Genomic DNA, 22,093 nt, shown 5'->3' on the forward strand with positions numbered 1-22,093 from the left:
ATATTCAAGATAGACTGTCAGGACCAGTCCTGTGACTAAGAAATGTCTATCAAGTGAACTTGAATGTCAAAGGTTGAAAATGGTCCCTAGTCGGAGTTTTCTATAAAATTGGACGCATAGAAAGCGTTAGACGATTAGAATGCAAGATGACTAGTAGTTCTGTTTCTTGAACTATGTGGACATGGCAATGTCATAATCATTTGCATAGATACTTACTTTGGGAAGACTAGTATCGGACAAGACCTATGAAACTTTACTGTAAGAGATGAAAATCTGTCATAAGTAAATTTCATTAAAATTATTAGACACTAAATCCTCAATACCTGAGTGATTTGAGATTACTTGTTTGAGAACTGGTTGCTTTGACGTTGACCAACCGTCGCACCGTAAAAGGAGGCTATAAAGGCAACGCTCAGGTAATCACCTATCAAACGAAGTCTAATCTCAAGATCGCAAGATTGGGATTGTCCTCCCATAAATCGGGATGAGATGCTTAAAAGTTGTACAAGGCCACTCAGAGAGCTAGAAACTGTGAAATGCATGGCCGTGCTCGGATGAATCATAGGCTATAATTATCTGTTTATTTGATCAGTTGAACTCTGAAACCGAGGAACACCTCTGGACATAATAAGGATGACAACTCTTACCTTATGTTCAAGAGCAAGCATCGAGCGACAAAGGAATTAGGAAATGCACACTTGTCCCTAAGGACAAGTGGGAGACTGAAGGAAATAATTCCCTTGGTCCAAGTATGCATTCAATGTTAAGTCTAATAAATGCGGTTCAGTATTAATTAACAAGTTAATAATTCAGTGAGATCAAGTGAGCTGAATGCCTAGCTAGAGGTCGCTTCAGTTCAAGTGGAATTAATGATATTAATCCACAGCTTACTCTTGACTGAACCCGTAGGGTCACACAAATAGTACGTAAACGGATCAAGTATTTAATGGCATTAAATACTCCATCTATGGATATTCGGAATCGACGGATCTTGGTTTCAGTGGGAGCTGAGATCGTCACATGCAAGAAAAGAATACTCCGGAAACGATGATATTGCCGGAAACGGAAATATGGATCGTATCGGAAATATAAATATTATCCAAGTCGTAGATGTTGCTGGAAACGGAAACATGGTACGTATCGGAAAATATTATCGGAAATAGAAATATTGCCGGAATCGGAAATATTGCCGGAAACGGAAATATTGTCAGAATCGGAAATATTATCGGAATCGGAAAATAATTCCGGAAACGGAAATATTAAATATTTGTTCGAAACGGAAATTAATTTCGGAATCGGAAATATTAAATATTGTTCGTATCGGAAATGAATTCCGGAATCGAGAATTTAATCGGAAGCGTATCGTACGAATTAGCATCGGACGAGGCCTGCCAGACGAAGGCCCAGCACGAAGCCGGGCCATCGCCCAGCAAGCCAAGCGCAACAACCACACGCCAAGCATACGACCAGGCCCAGCGCAAAAGCCAGGCCCAGCCGTAGCTTGGGCGCGCGCGCGGACAAGGCTGCGACAGTGGGCCTTGCGCTGTGCGCTCGGCGTGGGCCGCAAGGCCTGCGTGCGGGCGTGCGGTGCTTGTGCGCCACTCGTGTGTGTTACTCGGAATCCTAAGGCTACCGGGATTCGTAATATGATTAAATCTAATCCTAATAGATAAACTTTGTTTAATTAGAATCCTAGTAGGGTTATAATTAAATAGATTTGTATTCTAATAGGATTATAATTCCTTTCCATAAACTCTATAAATAAGTGCCTAGGGTCACATATTTACAACGAGTTTTAAAGTATTCGAAGTGAGTTTTGAGAGAAAAATTCAGTCACATATTTGCCTAAAAGTGCCGAAAATAATAGTACCTTAAGGGCGATTCTAGCTGGTCAATCTTAAGGCGGATCCGGACGTGTTGTGGACTATCTACGGAGGGACGACACTTGGAGTCCTAAAGACTTGTTCTTGTTCGGTTCGGGCGCAGCTAGGGAAGGCACGCAACAAAGAGTATGCATCTAAACTGTGCTAAATGATTATGTGTAAATAATATGTATTCCTGGCTTAATGGTTGTTTCCGCATGATTTATGAATTGTCATATGTATCATAACCTAACAGAATAGTCCTTAGTTCAATTCACAAAAACTTCTTAAATGTATTCTACACTGCGGTAGAATAAACGATGCACTGAGGCGATAATCAATAGGCTCATTGTATGCTAGACATCCCGTACAATAGCATAATCATAATAACTTGCATGCGAACACTCATACATGCATATCAATTTGAACAACATGCTTGACATAATTCAACGATTATAAAAGTCCAGAACATGATAGTCCAATAGAATTTGTAAAGCATAAATCAATCCATAACATGCTCATTCACAAAGATTGAATAACAATACTTAACATGCTTGTTCACACATCAAACATGAATTCTCAACACGTAAGTTCACATGAATTCTCAACACGTAAGTTCACATGATTCACAATCAATATACTTCATAAAGTCCTCATGGGGTGGTCACCCTAGTCATGTACGTACCTAGAATACCTAAGTACGGGGGCCACTGTGCGAATCACGACTCAAGCTAGAAATCAACTCCTATAAACACAAAGGAGAAACTTAATTATTATCCATGTTTACTAAATTTCCAGAAACTATTTAAGAATCTAGACCCTTGGTTTATTTAGAAATTAATCGTTATTCGTTAATTTAATAGTCTCAAATAGTCAACTCAAGTCCTAGCATAAAAACATTGACTTTTGGCCTTAGAAATCATTAATAATCAACACTTAAAGCTTTATAATAAATCTGAAAATTTAAGTTGATTCCCATAATTTAAATCGTCATTAAATTATGTGAATCAATCCCTTGAAAAATTGGAATTAAAATCCTATCAATAGGTCATTAATAAAACCATGTTTTGACCTTAAAAAATTGACACTTTAATTAATCATTAAATCTGAAAATTATAATTCTTTTGAATTAAAATCAATCTCATCAATTCAAATACGAAACATTAAAACACAGTGTTCATAACCGTTCCCAGCAATTTAAATAATCCAAAACAATTAAATAATCGTAATTAAATAATTTAAAAACAAAATTTGGAAAAGTTAAAAGTATATGAATTTGATTAACAATAACAACACACACACGCAACAACGGTGGGTTGCGTGTGGGGCAGCGACGCAAAGCAACAGCAGCAGCACGAGCACGACAGGGGCCGGGTGCGCTGCGGGAGAGGGAGAGGTGCGCTGCGGGCGAGGGTGCTCGGCACAAGCAGCAACAACGCACAAGGTTGTGCGCGCTGGGCTGCGAGGGAGAGAGCGAGGGTGAGTGTGCCGTGAGGTGAGGCAAGACGGGCACAGTGCGCGCATAAGGCAACGCACGAGGCTGGGTTGTGCAGGATGCCAGCGAGCAAGGCACGAAGGGGTGTGCTTGCTTGCGGCCGAAGGAAAGGGCGGACAAAGGAGAAGGAGAGAGGGGGAGAGGGAGTTCGGAAAATTTTTGTGGGGATTTAATGAGGGGAAGGGGTGTATTTATAGTTTTTCCTTTCCTCATGGGCTAGGTTTTAGGGTTTTGAGTTGGGCTTGCTTACGGGCATAATTAAAATTAACTCCTTGCAAGCCTTGTTGGGTTTGACAATGAAATTGGATCGGGCTTAGATTAGAATTAAATTCTTTTCAAAATATGACCCAACAATTCCCAATTAAATAAATTCGTTTAATTTATTTAATAAAAATCCGGTTTTCGTAAATAATTCATAATTAAATTATTTAAAATAAAATACATTTAATTCCTATTAAATCTAATTAAATTCGTAAAAATCTTTATAAATACAATAAAAATATATTTATAAATTACGAAAAATGCGAGGTATTACACTTGTTCCTTACCACGAAAATCTGGGTTTTTGGTTTTGGGGTTGTTAGATCTGGAAATCAATGGGATGAAGAAGAGGGGGGTGCTGTGAAGCAAAGTGTAATGAATTTCGGTGCTTGTTCCATAGAATTTGCAACAATTATTTGTTGCCATGGCCGTAGAAACGAGAAAGGACAGACTTTGCTGGCCGCCGGAAAAAGTGGAGCCACGACGGAACTTTGAAAATTCATCGGGAGTGTTAAATATAATGTGTTGAAGAATAATAATGTTTTTGTGTTAAATCTGAAATTTTCGTCGATTGAATGGTTGTCATGGGTGGAATTTGTTTGGGAAAAGTTGTTGCAGGTCTGCCCCTGTGAGGGGGTCGAAATACACGACGGGGCGCCTCTAAAAGAGTATACGGCCGACACGACTTTTCCCCTCCGGATGTTGCAAACATATTAAGTAAATAGGAACTAACTGTGGGCGTTAGCCACTTTTTACTAGTCTGTAAGAGTCACCATTCACTTTAAGAAAACTGACTAACCCGGTTATCGTGATATGCCTGGAGTGCAAACATATTTGACTCACAACGGCCATAGGTTCCCTTGTGATGCCTGGTGTGGAGATCCCTCAACGTACATCCAGCGCAGCAGAGATTGAGAATTCCGTGGACGTTTACTAATACAAGGAGTGCCCGACATTAGCCCACGCGGCGCGGTCCTTACTAGTTCAATTGTGACGACAATGGGACATGCGTTATGCTACATTACTTCTCTGGATTGATTTTAATGCACAGATATTACTAAAAAGATGTCAAAATGCTGATTTAGGTTGATTTAAGGTACTTAGCAATAAACCGGTTTGTCCAAGTATTATCTGATTTAGGCGTGAGCAATATAATAGATTAAAGTTAACAGATTTATATAGTGATGAAAGCTGTAAAATATAGATTCAGGTTACAGCAAAGCGTAGGCTTTACTATGGTTCTTAGGAACACCTACCACTTGACTTTACTAGCTTTCCGTTTGGATTTAGAACTTTCTGATGACTGACTGACTGCGGGACGGGATTCTTCGAGAGTTTTTGTATGTTTTAGGCTTAGGAATTGGGTTGGGATTTCAGCAGCACTTAGGCAGTATTCAGACTAATTCAGATGATCGTGCGGGCAGGGTCTGCTTAACAGAGTGTTAAATGCGGCAGACACACGAATTCGGGACAGAGAAAAGCTTTGGTCAATACTCAAGCTTAGGGTTTAAGGTTAGGAATGTGCGTTATTTTCTGGATTTCAGAGGCCCTATTTATAGTAAAATAGGCCAGAATAAGATAAATCTTAGAAATGTGAGTTTTTCAACTGAGATCTGTGCAACGCTAGAAATTTCCAGCGCTTGGATCAAGAGCGATGTTTATTTCTAGCGCTTAACATCTCATCGCCAGATGTGTTCCGGTGACAGCTGGATTAACTCTATATTTGCGTGATTGTGTGAGAAACAAACTGCAGAGCCGAAATATAATGACGCTTAGTATTTGTGCGCTGGAAAATTGTGCCGCTTAGATTGTTAGCGCTAGAATTTTCTAGCGCTGGTGTTTTACTTCACTTTTCCAGTCTTATCGGTTTTTACCCGAATCTCACTCACGGTTTCTATCCTTTGGAATATGAGTTGGGATGCAACTCTTACCCTTTATCCAATGATAAATCGTAATGCGACTTAAACACTTGGATATTTTATTTTATACAGTTGCCATTCCAGGCAGCGTTCAGGCATATCAGTTACTATAAATAGTAGCTAGTTTCTAAAAATGGAAATATGGTTTACGGGATCATCAGTCAGTCATGGATCGTTCGTGGCATATTAAGGAAAGCTTATTCAAGAGGTGTTTGGTTTCATCACCGAACACACCGTGTCGGGCCTAGGGACAAATGTAGGCTTCTACAGTTAGCCCGCACTTTGATTGAGTCTGAGCAAGACGATAATCAAAGTATTGGTAGACAGAGTGCCTCTGGGACCTAACCTGGTAAACACCAAGTCCAAACGAGGGTCTCGCGAGCCCCCGAGTGACAACATTTGACTGAAGGGTCATCACTGGGAATGGCAATAGCTCCCTCACGAGTCATCGGGAATCTAGGGACTTGAACTGACTTCTCACAAAGTCATTGAAGACGTTCAACTGGTGGAACAGAGATTTTCGAAAACAGATACTTAACTTGATTTTTTTTTTTGAGAACGGAATACAGAATACGGAATGACAACGGAATACAGACACAAAATACAGAATATAGGATACAGAATACAGAACATAGAATACTGAATACAGAATACGGAATACGGAATGATGGAATACAGAATAATGATATTTTTTATTAACGAAGAATGAATAAACCTCGAAATGGAATACGGATTAATGACATTTTATTAACGAGGAATGAATAAACCTCAAAACTGAATACGGAATACAGAATACGAAATACGGAATAATGACATTTTTATTAACGAGGAATGAATACACCTCGAAACCGAATACGGAATACGGAATAATGACATTTTTATTAACGAGGAATGAATAAACCTCAAAACGAAATACGGGATATGGAATACAGAATACGGAATAATGACATTTTTATTAACGAGGAATGAATAAACCTCGAAACGGAATACGGAATACGGAATAATGATATTTTTTTTAACGGAGAATGAATAAACCTCGAAACGAAATACAGATTTTTCAAAATACATTATTTTCCAAAATACGTGATACGAGATTTTTAAGAATACAAATTTTTTGGAAATGAGTTTCGAAGTTTTTTTTCCTTCTCTTTTTTTTAAAAATAACCGTCACCTAAATGGCTTACGGTGATTCCGGAACGCAGTTGCCTGTTAGTGGGCCGCCAGAATAATTTTTATAAATTTTTGAAATATCGCTGCTTTTTCGCGGGAAGAAAAATGGAACAAGGTTAGGCGGTTATTTTGGTAAGAAATGGGGCGAAGTGGCCCAACATTTGTCGGAATGGAACAATTGTGCGCAGGAAAATTCCAGCCCGTGAAATGCGAACAACGCAGTGGAAGTTCGCCATTTCTGCTGCTGCTTCGTTCGATTTTTGCGTTTTCTCTCAACCATGTTTCATCAATTCTGCTCAGTTTTACGCGATTTCTTCACCAAAATTGCTCCCAAGTCGATCCAAATCACATACATGTAAGTAATTTCGAGTTTAACTTGAGTTTTGGATTAGTTTTGAGTAGAAATTCGTATGACATTTCATGCCCAAATTGAATTGGTGTTTTTGATTCTTGCCCCAATTTCTTGCAATTGTTTGCTTGTATGTGATGTTTATAACATGCATGAGTGCCTAGGCATGTTGTTTTCTGCAAGTACGTTGATCTTGGACAGTTTTGCACTTGTTCAAAATTAGCCCCCGAGTGTGCCTACGAATTGGTATTGGGGACACAATGTAGGTGTTTTGGTGCATTGCATGCTGTTTACAGGTAGTTTGTGGTTGGAATCTGGAGGGGATCCTAACTCCGATGACGAGCCAACTTGGTTGGGCCCGATGTAGTATGACGGGGTCGACCTTCACCATGACCTGGAGCATCATCTGGTGTTCCGGTTTCGTGCCGGTAGGGCTGAGTTAGATACGACTTGTCAACCTTACGATGGGTCCGTCTTTGTGGAGCGTTTGGGGAAACCGGACGATCGGACTCGTGCAGTGGTGGAGGTGTGGCCCTTGTATCGACGGTGTGCGTTTTTAGGGAGGTCGTGGGCCCTAACACGTCTAGGTGGTTATTGCGCTTGCTCCTGGAGTGGTGGTGGGATACCACCAACACTTTTCACTTCCCGTGGGGGGAGATGACCATTACTCCTGAGGACTACAACTGCCCTTACGGGTCTGTCCTTTACGGGTACCTCGATTTACAGCGTCAGAGACGGAGCAAATGCCATCGCAGATGATGGTTAGAGAGTGTATCGGAGAGGAATTGACCGTGGAGGTGGCAAAGTATGGAGGAGTTGACCGTAAATTTCAAATCCATACCTGATTCTAAATTATGCTGAACCAAACACACCATTAGTGATTTAATTTCCATTTGTCTACTTGGGCCAGGCCCAAATGTGTAGCACGGTTTCGTATATAGGCTATGCAATAATGCAAGTGTTTCAATACAGAGTATCTTCTTCAACCTATCTTCTTCAACCTAATTTCAGTTTTCTGGCGGAAAAACATAATTAGCAAGTTTGCTTGGGAAACGTGAATGTTAGATTAAAATCTCGTTTCCCATTCGTTTCCGGGATGAATTCAGTTTCAAATATGTCTCTATTCTTCTGAAACGGTTTTGGCGCGTTCCGAAACGCCGGTTTCCCCGTTCCAGGACGTTTCGGAAACGGTTCGTCGTGATTTTTTTGGCGTTTACGTGCACCGTAGTTAATTTTTCATTGGGAAAAATGTGGTTGAATTTTGGAAGCTTTATGATGATTTGGGTATTATTAATATTGCTATTATTAAGTGATAAAAATAACAATGTTGAAGGGCTTGGTGTTAATTGGGGAACACAAGCTAATCACAAATTACCTCCAAATACAGTAGTACAAATGTTGAAAGATAATGGGATTCAAAAAGTGAAGTTATTTGATGCTGATGAATCTACTTTGAGTGCTTTTAGTGGTACTAATATTGAAGTTATGGTTGCCATTCCCAATGGTGATTTGGTTGCTATGCTTGATTATAAACGAGCTCGGAAATGGGTTGAGAAGAATGTCACCCGTTACCATTTTAAAGGTGGTGTTAATATCAAGTAAGTTTCTTTATTAATCTATCATTTGTACGACATGTTGTATACATACAAGTTATTGGTGTTAGATAGTTGAATTTTGGTCAGATATTTTGGAAAGAAATTTTAGTGAATCCAAAAAAGGAAAAAGTAGTTATTTTGGGTTAAATTTGCATCTTTTTGTGTGATTGTGAGTCTTGATCCACTTGCCATGTGATATGTCTATATGAAGCTCATTTTTGAATCCTGATGAGATTAATATTATGATTAATTACTAGGATTTGTAAATTATTTGACTAATAGATATAATAATATTATGATTTTATTGAACTACTTGATTTGTTAATGTGCTTGCTTCGAGTAAGATTGTGGAGAGTTGGGGGGACCATTAAATCTCTAGTTTGTTTGCTTGCTTTCATATGAAGGCCGTTTATAATTGTTTCAATACTTGTTTTAGAAGCATTTAATTGGGTCATTTTATTAGTAAGTAATTAATATTTAATGTTGATTAGATCTCCAAACTATCTGAAGAGTGTCCTGACAGTGTTTAACAGAAGAAGATGCTCTCTAAAGAATGATATATAATTTTTATATTTTTCCCATTGCAGATATGTAGCGGTTGGGAATGAACCTTTTCTGAAATCCTACAATGGCACATTTGAGAATGCTACATTTCCAGCCCTGAAGAATATCCAAAACGCTCTGAATGAAGCTGGGGTAGGGGACACTGTAAAGGCAACTGTGCCTCTAAACGCTGATGTGTATGAGTCACCACAAGGAAATCCTTTACCTTCAGCTGGAAGATTCAGAGGTGATGTTGCTGATCTGATGACCCAGATGGTCCAATTTATGAGCCAAAACAATGCTCCTTTCAGTGTGAATATCTACCCCTTCCTTAGTCTGTATGGAAACCCTGGCTTCCCAGTGGATTATGCTTTTTTCGATGGTGGAGCTGTTCCCATTGCAGACAACGGAATCCAATACACTAATGTTTTTGACGCCAACTTTGACACTTTGGTATCGGCCTTGAAAGCAGCAGGTTTTGGAGACATGCCTATAATTGTAGGGGAGGTTGGATGGCCAACGGATGGTGATATTAATGCTAATGTTAACAATGCTATCAGATTTTATCGAGGACTCCTGCCTAGACTTGCAGCTAATACTGGTACTCCTTTGAGGCCTGGAAATATAGACATGTATTTGTTTGGACTCCTTGACGAAGATGCCAAGAGTGTTGCTCCAGGGAGCTTCGAGAGGCATTGGGGAATTTTCCGGTATGACGGACAGCCAAAATTCCCAATGGATCTATCTGGCCAAAACCGGGATGTCTATCTTGTTGGTGCAAAGAATGTCAAATATCTTGAGAAACAATGGTGTGAATACAACCCAAATGCTAAAGATACGAGTAAGCTCATGGATAACATTAACTTTGCTTGCACTTTTGCTGATTGTACTCCTCTTGGGTATGGATCCTCTTGCCAGAACATGGATACCAATGGGAATAATTCGTATGCGTTTAATGTCTACTTTCAGACCCAGAATCAAAATCTTGAGGCTTGCAACTTCCAAGGCTTGGCTAGATTAACTATGCAGAATATATCAACACCAACTTGCAATTTTCTCGTACAGATAGCTTCTTCTGGTCTGAGAGTCAGGACTGCTGTACCTGTGGCATTCTCTCTAATCACTGCATCGCTGTATCTATTCTTTTACATTTGATCTTGTAGATATTAGCTTTTATAAGTTTTCCATCTTTATTTATTCTAAGATTTTAATAATAATAGATTATTTTTTGATGATTTATATACAAAGTTAGCAGCAGATCATCATCACTATGATACTAGTGTCAGTGTGTAATATGAGTTGACAATGTGGCCAGCAGATCCGGATTGCTCTAATACAGTACTACAGAGTACTTTTCTATGCCCGTTTGTCGAGTTGATGATACCCGTTGAAATGATTCTACTGTATTTTAAAATTGTCCTAACTTGATTTTGTACAAGCGTGAATTGAAGCATTAGTGTAACCAAAATTATGGAGCCATTGAATGAATACTAAAATGAACGCTGTATAAACTCCTGGCAAGCTAACTTTCTATCCAAAGCAGGTAGAACAACGCTCATTCAAAGCAACCTTGAAGCCCTCCCGTCCTACATTTGCTTTTCCTTCCTACTTCCAAGGAAGACGTGCCATCAATTGGATAATATTCATCGGCAATTTTTTTGGAACCAATCCAAGTCAGGTAATGCACTCCCTCTCATTGCCTGGAACAAAGTCTGTCAGCCTAAGGATCAAGGAGGGCTAGGTTTAAGAAGAACCTACCCTCTGAATAGAGCTTTCATCGCAAAGCTAGGCTGGAAAATCCTAACAGACGAGAATAACCTTTGGGCAAAAATCATGAGGAAAAAATATCTTCAGAACACAAATTTCTTCTCTGCCAAGAGAAAAATTAAAGACTCTCCTATTTGGATCAGCATTTTAAACCAACGGGAGATTTTGAGGAAAGGAATTAGATGGAAGATAGGCAATGGGAATCACATCAATTTCTGGAAAGATAACTGGGTTGGTCAATATGCCCTTTCTGATCTCCCTTGCAACTCCCCAAATAGTAATAGGGGAGACGTCTACGTAAACTCGTTCATTGATGAATCCAAAAATTGGGATATAAGGAAACTTTCTTCGGTCCTCTCACCTGAGTTGGTGCAAAAAATTAAAGGGATCCCTATCCCTGTTAATGAACTGCCTGACAACCCCATTTGGGGCTGCACAAACTCAGGAGAGTTCTCAGTTAAATCCGCTACCTGGCTTGCCCACGAACTCCCAGTCTCTGATAAAAAATGGGAGTTTAGATGGATTTGGAAACTCAATATAGCTCCAAAACTAAAGATCTTTTTATGGCAAATTTGCCATAAAAGTTTCCAACTAAAGAAACTCTTTTTCATAGGAAAATTATTCCCTCAAGTTGTTGCCCTAGATGTAACCATGCCAGTGAGAATATTAATCATCTCTTTCTCAATTGTGAACACACAAAAAATGTCTGGATGCATAGACTAACTAAAAATTGGTTGGATTTCTCCTTCCCTATGACGGATTTCTTCAAAACTTTAGACTACCTTAGACGGAACCAAGTTGCGCTCAGGAAGTTCATTACCGTTTGCTGGACTATTTGGAAGGAAAGGAATGCCTTAGTGTTCTCCAACAATAAGCTTTCTCCCTGCCGCTGCTATTTTAAAGCTCTTAACACCTTCAAAGAATGGGAGCTTAGACTCCAGATTGACTCACAACAACTTAGAGGTAACCATTTCAACACTCATCATCCTTCCACTTCTCTTCCAACCACCCCACATCCCATTCTTGTGCGGTGGTTCCCGCCCCCACTGGGCGCCTTCAAACTCAACTTCGACGGATCACGAAAAGACTCATCTGTTAGGTTATGATTCATATGACAGTTCATAAATCATGCGGAAAAACCATAAAGCCAGGAAACATATTATTTACACATAATCATTTAGCATAGTTTAGATGCATACTCTTTGTTGCGTGCCTTCCCTAGCTGCGCCCGAACCGAACAAGAACAAGTCTTTAGGACTCCAAGTGTCGTCCCTCCGTAGATAGTCCACAGCACGTCCGGATCCGCCTTAAGATTGACCAACTAGAATCGCCCTTAAGGTTCTAATATTTTCGGTTAGGTAGGCAAGAATATTGGCTGATTTTTCTGCTTAAAAATCTTAGTTTTGAATACTTAAAACTTGTGTATAAATTATGACCCCTAGGCCTTTATTTATAGAGTTATGGAAAAGGAATCGTAATCCTAGTAGGATACGAATTAATTGAAATTAGAATCCTACATGAATTCTATTTAATTAATTTATCCAATTAGGAATAGAAATTTAATCATACACTAACACTTGTAGATTTAGGAATCACGCATGAGCACAAACTCACACACACACGGCAGCCACAAGGGCTGCCCATGCGCGTGCGAGCAGCAGCCCACGCAGCGCGGCCCACGCATCCGTGGCCTTGGCGCGCGCTGGGCCTGCCTTGCGGTAGGCCTGGGCGCTGCCTTGGCTGGGCTTGTGGCGCGCGTGCTTGCTGGGCGATGGCCCGGCTTCGTGCTGGGCCTTCGTCCGGCAGGCCTCGTCCGATGCTAATTCGTACGATACGCTTCCGACTAAATTTCCAGTTCCGGAATTTATTTCCGATACGAACAATATTTAATATTTCCGATTCCGGAATTAATTTCCGTTTCGAACAATTATTTAATATTTCCGTTTCCGGAATTATTTTCCGATTCCGGTAATATTTCCGATTCTGACAATATTTCCGTTTCCGGCAATATTTCCGATTCTGGTAATATTTCCATTTCCAATAATATTTTCCGATACGTACCATGTTTCCATTTCCGGCAACATCTACGACTTGGATAATATTCATATTTCCGATACGATCCATATTTCCGTTTCCGGCAATATCATCGTTTCCGGAGTATTCATTTCTTGCCTGTGACGATCTTAGCTCCCACTGAAACCAAGATCCGTCGGTTCCGAATATTCATAGATGGAGTATTTAATGCCATTAAATACTTGATCCGTTTACGTACTATTTGTGTGACCCTACGGGTTCAGTCAAGAGTAAGCTGTGGATTAATATCATTAATTCCACTTGAACTGAAGCGGCCTCTAGCTAGGCATTCAGCTCACTTGATCTCACTGAATTATTAACTTGTTAATTAATACTGAACCGCATTTATTAGACTTAACATAGAATGCATACTTGGACCAAGGGCATTATTTCCTTCAGTCTCCCACTTGTCCTTAGGGACAAGTGTGCATTTCCTAATTCCTTTGCCGCTCGATGCTTGCTCTTGAACATAAGGTAAGAGTTGTCATCCTTATTATGTCCAGAGGTGTTCCTCGGTTTCAGAGTTCAACTGATCAAATAAACAGATAATCATAGCCTATGATTCATCCGAGCACGGCCATGCATTTCACAGTTTCTAGCTCTCCGAGTGGCCTTGTACAACTTTTAAGCATCTCATCCCGATTTATGGGAGGACAATCCCAATCTTGCGATCTTGAGATTAGACTTCGTTTGATAGGTGATTACCTGAGCGTTGCCTTTATAGCCTCCTTTTACGGTGCGACGGTTGGTCAACGTCAAAGCAACCAGTTCTCAAACAAGTAATCTCAAATCACTCAGGTATTGAGGATTTAGTGTCTAATAATTTAATGAAATTTACTTATGACAGACTTTCATCTCTTACAGTAAAGTTTCATAGGTCTTGTCCGATACTAGTCTTCCCAAAGTAAGTATCTATGCAAATGATTATGACATTGCCATGTCAACATAGTTCAAGAAACAGAACTACTAGTCATCTTGCATTCTAATCGTCTAACGTTTTCTATGCGTCCAATTTTATAGAAAACTCCGATTAGGGACCATTTTCAACCTTTGACATTCAAGTTCACTTGATAGACATTTCTTAGTCACATGACTGGTCCTGACAGTCTATCTTGAATATATCGTCAAGTTGAAGGGACTCATCATTTAATAAACCACAAATTAAATGGAAAAATGAATTCCTTTCATTTATTGTGAATGATTAACCAATAATGTTTTACAAAGATTTAAACTCTAAAACTTTAAAACATTAAACAGAGACATCAAAGCCATTCTCCAATATGCTTGATTCCCATAGCTGCAGTGTGCGAGTTGTGCTTCGCTTGCGGCAGAGGTTTAGTTAATGGATCTGATATGTTGTCATCAGTTCCAATTTTGCTTATCTCGACTTCTTTTCTTTCAACGAACTCTCGTAGAAGGTGAAATCTATGAAGTACATGCTTGACTCTCTGGTGGTGTCTAGGCTCTTTTGCCTGTGCAATAGCTCCGTTATTATCACAATACAGGGCTATTGGTCCTTTAATGGAGGGGACTACACCAAGTTCTCCTATGAACTTCCTTAGCCATATAGCTTCCTTTGCTGCTTCATGTGCAGCAATGTACTCCGCTTCAGTTGTAGAATCCGCAATGGTGCTTTGCTTAGCACTTTTCCAGCTTACTGCTCCTCCGTTGAGGCAGAAGACAAACCCAGACTGTGATCTGAAATCATCTTTGTCGGTTTGGAAACTTGCGTCCGTATAGCCTTTAACAATTAATTCATCATCTCCACCATAGACCAGGAAGTCATCTTTGTGCCTTTTCAGGTACTTCAGAATGTTCTTGGCAGCAGTCCAATGCGCCTCTCCTGGGTCTGACTGGTATCTGCTCGTAGCACTGAGTGCGTACGCAACATCCGGGCGTGTACATATCATAGCATACATTATTGAACCAATCAATGATGCATATGGAATCCCATTCATTCGTCTACGCTCATCAAGTGTTTTTGGGCACTGAGTCTTGCTTAGAGTCATTCCATGAGACATGGGTAGGTAGCCTCGCTTGGAGTCTGCCATCTTGAACCTATCAAGCACCTTATTGATATAAGTGCTTTGACTAAGTCCAATCATCTTTTTAGATCTATCTCTGTAAATCTTGATGCCCAATATGTACTGTGCTTCTCCTAGATCTTTCATCGAAAAACATTTCCCAAGCCAAATCTTGACAGAGTTCAACATAGGAATGTCATTTCCGATAAGCAATATGTCGTCGACATATAATACTAGGAAAGCAATTTTGCTCCCACTGACCTTCTTGTATACACAAGATTCGTCCGCGTTCTTGATGAAACCAAAGTCACTGACTGCTTCATCAAAACGTATATTCCAGCTCCTGGATGCCTGCTTCAATCCGTAGATTGACTTCTTTAGCTTGCATACCTTTTTAGCATTCTTTGGATCCTCAAAACCTTCAGGCTGTGTCATAAACACAGTTTCTGTTAAAACGCCGTTTAAGAAAGCAGTTTTGACATCCATCTGCCATATTTCGTAATCGTAATATGCAGCGATTGCTAACATTATTCGAATAGACTTTAGCATTGCAACTGGTGAAAAGGTTTCATCGTAATCCACACCGTGGACTTGCCTGTAACCTTTTGCAACCAATCTAGCTTTGAAAACTTCAAGTTTCCCATCCTTGTCCTTTTTCAGTTTGAAAACCCATTTGCTTCCAATGGCTTGGTAGCCATCTGGCAAATCGACCAAATCCCATACTTGGTTTTCAGACATGGAGTCTAATTCAGATTGCATGGCTTCTTGCCATTGCTTGGAGCTAGGGCTCGTCATAGCTTGCTTGTAAGTCGCAGGTTCATCACTTTCAAGTAACAGAACGTCATAGCTCTCGTTCGTCAAAATACCTAAGTACCTTTCCGGTTGAGATCTATATCTTTGCGATCTACGCGGGGTAACATTTCTAGATTGACCATGATTCTCACCAGATTCTTCTAAAGATCTCTGAGTTTCATCTTGAATGTCATCTTGAGCATTCTCTAGAGTTTGTTGTTCGACTCGAATTTCTTCGAGGTCTACTTTTCTCCCACTTGTCATTTTGGAAATGTGATCCTTCTCCAAAAAGACACCATCTCGAGCAACAAACACTTTGTTCTCAGATGTATTGTAGAAGTAATACCCCTTTGTTTCCTTTGGATAGCCCACAAGGATACATTTGTCAGATTTTGGATGAAGTTTGTCTGAAATTAATCGTTTGACGTATACTTCACATCCCCAAATCTTAAGAAAAGACACATTTGGAGGCTTTCCAAACCATAATTCGTATGGAGTCTTTTCGACAGCTTTAGACGGAGCTCTATTTATAGTGAGTGCAGCTGTATTTAGTGCATGTCCCCAAAATTCTAATGGAAGTTCGGCCTGACCCATCATTGACCTGACCATGTCTAGCAAGGTTCTGTTCCTCCGTTCTGACACACCGTTCCATTGTGGTGTTCCAAGAGGAGTCAATTCTGATAGAATTCCACATTCTTTCAGATGGTCATCAAATTCATAGCTCAGATATTCACCGCCTCTATCAGACCGCAGTGCCTTAATCTTCTTGCCTAATTGATTCTCTACTTCACTCTGAAATTCCTTGAATTTGTCAAAGGATTCAGACTTATGCTTCATTAGGTAGACATAACCATACCTACTGAAGTCATCAGTGAAAGTGATAAAGTAGCTGAAACCACCTCTAGCATTTGTACTCATTGGTCCACATACATCTGTATGGATTAAACCCAATAGTTCATTTGCTCTTTCTCCAACTTTAGAGAAAGGTTGCTTTGTCATTTTGCCAAGTAAACATGATTCGCATTTACCATAATCCTCTAAGTCAAATGGTTCTAGAATTCCTTCTCTTTGAAGTCTTTCTAAGCGTTTCAAGTTTATATGGCCTAATCGACAATGCCACAGATAGGTGAGATCTGAATCATCCTTTTTGGCCTTTTTGGTATTTATGTTATATACTTGTTTGTCGTGATCTAATAAATAAAGTCCATTGACTAATCTAGCAGATCCATAAAACATCTCTTTAAAATAAAACGAACAACTATTGTCTTTTATTATAAAGGAAAATCCCTTAGCATCTAAGCAAGAAACTGAAATGATGTTTTTAGTAAGACTTGGAACATGGAAACATTCTTCCAGTTCCAAAACTAGCCCGGAGGGCAACGACAAATAGTAAGTTCCTACAGCTAATGCAGCAATCCGTGCTCCATTTCCCACTCGTAGGTCGACTTCACCCTTGCTTAACTTTCTACTTCTTCTTAGTCCCTGTGGATTGGAACATAAGTGTGAGCCACAACCTGTATCTAATACCCAAGAAGTTGAATTAGCAAGTATACAGTCTATAACGAAAATACCTGAAGATGGAACGACTGTTCCGTTCTTCTGATCTTCCTTTAGCTTTGGACATTCTCTTTTGTAATGGCCTATTCCATCACAATAAAGACAGCTTGATGTGGACTTGTCCTGCTTTGATTTAGCATTGCCCTTGGACTTTCCACCTTTCTTGAATGGTCTCTTTCTAGCCTTGAGTAAATCTTTGGCTTCACAGTCCAGTACTATTTCAGCCTTTCTGACAAGGTGAATAAATTCTGCAACTGTTTCTTCTCTTGGTTCACTTAGGTATAGTTGCTTGAAGCGACCAAACCCACTGTGTAGTGAATTGAGCAAGACAGAGACTGCCATCCTTTCGCTTATTGGTGTTCCTAGTAGACTTAGGCGATCAAAATATGAACACATAAGATCCACATGGAACCTCAGTGGGACGCCTACCCTTTGTTTAGTGCGAAGGAGCTGAACATGTGTTTCTTGGACCTCCATCCTATAACACCTGTTGGGAGAACTAACCTTTAGACCAGACATTGATTCAATCAACTCATGGACGTTCAGGTCCCTGTCCTCCGTACTTCCACGACAGATATCCCTCAGATTCTTGATGAGCGTAAAAGGTTCATAGGCTACAAACCTTCTAGCCCAATCATCAGGGATATTGTTCAGCATGAGACTCATAACCTTTTTGAGATCCGCATCCCAGGCGTAAAATCTCTCAGGGGTCATGTCTCTGGCATAGTAGCTTGGCATGGGATGTGACAGTACATACTCAAGTCCATTGAGTTTGACTATTTCAACTAGCTTAGCTTCCCATTCAAGAAAATTTGTCAGGTTCAGCTTGACCATAAGCTCAGAACCCATGATGATGTTTTGATTGTTGTTTGCCATATTAAAACTACAATTGAAAAGAATAAACAAATAAATAACCATTCACAGTTTCTCTTAATAAACTTAAATTCTAGCATACATGCATAATTCAATGTTTATTAAGCATTTTATTCAAGTTATGTGTTCCGGCAGGTGTGAATAAAATGATTCCAAGATCCTAAAATCATTGAAGAACTAAGCACAGTTTGTCGACTTAATCCTAGAACATCTTAGGTAAGCAAAAGCCTTTTGCTAATAGTCTAGAAACTATTCTTGGTTGATAGGTACGTCTGAGAACTTATTAGGTAAACCTATCGAATTTGCCACGACATAAAAGGACTCCTTACTTATATCGTTGAGTTTCACCAAAACTAACATGTACTCACAATTATTTGTGTACCTTGCCCCTTTAGGACCAATAAGTAACACCTCGCTGAGCGAAAACTATTACTAGATTGATGTAAAGGATATCCAAGCAAGTGTATATTTTGGCATGGCACCTTTTAACTCAATTTTAAGTTTGGAACTTAAGGCTCTTACTATGTTGGTTAGATTTTAAGTGAACTAAAATCCTTAATCATGCAACATAATCAAGCTTTTGATCTCATGCATTTTAAGACATATTTAAAGCAATAAATAAGTTAAAACATGCATAAGATATTTGTGATCTAGTATGGCCCGACTTCATCTTGAAGCTTTTGACTTCAAAGTCCGTCTTGAAAATCTCCGTGGGAGGCACCATTTTCTTCAAACAGGATAAGCTATAACTAATTACAACTATTTGATGGTTCGCAGACCATATTTGAATTGAAAAATAACTTTGGTACTTTAGACCAATTACATTCAAATTAATGGTACGCAGACCATATTTTCTATCCTATTTGGGCCATACTAGTCACTTCATAACCTGCAAAACAGTACATATACAATATATACCATTCACCCATTCATTATCATGAATGGCCCACATAGCTGGTTAGTAAAACACATTATGCATCACGTAAACATTTGCAGCAATTAATCAAGGGCACCAATAATCTACCAATTATTCAGTCCTTATTAATTCTAATCAAGTTGTTTTAACCTTAAGGATTTGTAGACCTAATCAAGAGTTTATGACTAAAAAGCGCTCCCACTTAAACCAATAAATTCATATGCTTTACCAATTTTAAACATAAAAATGTATTTCTAGTCCAACCGGAAACATACAAATTTAATTAAAATTTAAAGCTCATATCAATTTATAATTGAATCCAAAAATTTAATTTAATTTCAGTCGTATTTAAATTAATTCATGATTTTAATTTTAGTAAAATAATTAGAATAAATAACATTTATTATAATTATAATATTCAAAATTAAAATCCAAGAAAATAATTCAAATTATTAATTTTAAAATCAATTAAAATTACGTGAACTGAAATTTTCAAATTAAACATTCAAAACGATCTAATCGTAACGCAAACACCCTACGCGTTGCACGCCCATGGACCGTACGCACACAGCCATTGCTGGCCATGTGCGCGCAGCCCATGCGCTCGTCGCATAGCTGCTGCTTCCCTATCGCAAGCCTCCGCACACATTGTGCTCGCTGCGCGCGCCAGCGCTCATCGCACGCGAGCTATCGCTCGCAGTGCGCGCGCGCGACATCGCTCGCTGGGCGCGCGACATCGCTCGCTGGGCGCGCGAGCCATCGCTCGCTGGGCGCGCGACATCGCTCGCTGGGCGCGCGACATCGCTCGCTGGGCGCGCGACATCGCTCGCTGCGCGCGCGAACCATCGCTCGCTGGCGCGAGCCATCGCTCGCTGGCGCGAGCCATCGCTCGCTGGGGCGCGACATCGCTCGCTGGGCGGGCGACATCGCGCGCTGTGCGCGCGAGTAATGCTGGGCGCAGCGCTCGTGGCACGCGAGCTTGCGCTCGCTGCGCGCGAGGCTGCGCGCTCTTGTGCGAGGCAGCGCGCGTTGTGGCGCAGCTCGCTTGCTGCCCACACGCGACTGCCTTGGCTCGCTCTTCGCCCATGCCCATTCGTTCATAGCTCGTGGCACACGACACAAGGCAGGGCTGCTGCCTTGTGCTCGTGCACTACGCCCTTGCTCATTGCATTCGTGCCGCACGGGCGACGAGCTCCCTTGCTCGTCGTCGCATGCCCGCATTATACAACACCCCTTAAGGGTAACACGAAGCGTCCATTGCTTCGTGCGTGCAAGTTATATGAACGAATCGCATAAAATTTAAAATTTATATTTAAAATTAATGACAAATTAATAAATATTATTAATTTCATAATTTTAGGGCGAAAAAATCGAAAATTTATTATCCAATTGATTTCCGATTGTTATGGATTCAAGTCTAGGTCATAAAAATTTAAAATTTATCGTAAATTTACAATTTTTATGGTGGTTTTTAATCATAGGTTTCTAATTAAATTACAATTAATTATGAAAATCAAATTAATTCTAAATTATTCTAATTTTCAACAAATTAATCATAATTACAAATTAGATTGCATAATTAACAAGACTAGGCATTCAAACTTGTTAAACATATGCAGTAGGTCAATCAAAAATTCAAGATTTATCAACAAGAATCGCAAATATTTAACTTAACATCTTAAATTTACGAAATTTTGCATTCGAAAAACTAAAACCTTCGAAAAGTCATAGTTAGGCTTCGAATTTGAGAATTCTGGGTTCGGCAGAAAAATACTATTTTTGTCAAAATTTTAGAATGCCTTTTACATGCGGAATTGACACAAAAATCACTCGATTTGGATGAGTAACGAAGAAACTGCCGAAAAACTGCGTACGTATAATTAAATAAACGCAATTTGCAATTAATTAACAATTACGAAAATTAATCACCCCTTTTAATTCTTGCAAATTTGTAATATTTAACCATGTTCATGCAATTTAGATTATGAAAATAATAAGGGGCTCGTGATACCACTGTTAGGTTATGATTCATATGACAGTTCATAAATCATGCGGAAAAACCATAAAGCCAGGAAACATATTATTTACACATAATCATTTAGCATAGTTTAGATGCATACTCTTTGTTGCGTGCCTTCCCTAGCTGCGCCCGAACCGAACAAGAACAAGTCTTTAGGACTCCAAGTGTCGTCCCTCCGTAGATAGTCCACAGCACGTCCGGATCCGCCTTAAGATTGACCAACTAGAATCGCCCTTAAGGTTCTAATATTTTCGGTTAGGTAGGCAAGAATATTGGCTGATTTTTCTGCTTAAAAATCTTAGTTTTGAATACTTAAAACTTGTGTATAAATTATGACCCCTAGGCCTTTATTTATAGAGTTATGGAAAAGGAATCGTAATCCTAGTAGGATACGAATTAATTGAAATTAGAATCCTACATGAATTCTATTTAATTAATTTATCCAATTAGGAATAGAAATTTAATCATACACTAACACTTGTAGATTTAGGAATCACGCATGAGCACAAACTCACACACACACGGCAGCCACAAGGGCTGCCCATGCGCGTGCGAGCAGCAGCCCACGCAGCGCGGCCCACGCATCCGTGGCCTTGGCGCGCGCTGGGCCTGCCTTGCGGTAGGCCTGGGCGCTGCCTTGGCTGGGCTTGTGGCGCGCGTGCTTGCTGGGCGATGGCCCGGCTTCGTGCTGGGCCTTCGTCCGGCAGGCCTCGTCCGATGCTAATTCGTACGATACGCTTCCGACTAAATTTCCAGTTCCGGAATTTATTTCCGATACGAACAATATTTAATATTTCCGATTCCGGAATTAATTTCCGTTTCGAACAATAATTTAATATTTCCGTTTCCGGAATTATTTTCCGATTCCGGTAATATT

The 22,093-nt window shown here is 39.9% G+C and overlaps 1 protein-coding gene across 1 annotated transcript; it reads left to right on the forward strand.

Moving 5' to 3' along the window:
- Positions 1-8,028: 8,028 nt before the first annotated feature.
- On the forward strand, positions 8,029-10,431 carry LOC110786956 (glucan endo-1,3-beta-glucosidase 8-like). The gene is made up of 2 exons (XM_021991540.2): positions 8,029-8,654; positions 9,239-10,431. Exons 1-2 carry the CDS (start codon positions 8,305-8,307, stop codon positions 10,347-10,349), a joined length of 1,461 nt encoding a protein of 486 aa, XP_021847232.1. The 5' UTR covers positions 8,029-8,304; the 3' UTR covers positions 10,350-10,431.
- The last annotated feature ends 11,662 nt before the right edge of the window (positions 10,432-22,093 follow it).

The sequence above is a fragment of the Spinacia oleracea genome, chromosome 5 (genome assembly GCF_020520425.1).
Source record: "Spinacia oleracea cultivar Varoflay chromosome 5, BTI_SOV_V1, whole genome shotgun sequence".
Lineage (NCBI taxonomy): Eukaryota > Viridiplantae > Streptophyta > Magnoliopsida > Caryophyllales > Amaranthaceae > Spinacia > Spinacia oleracea.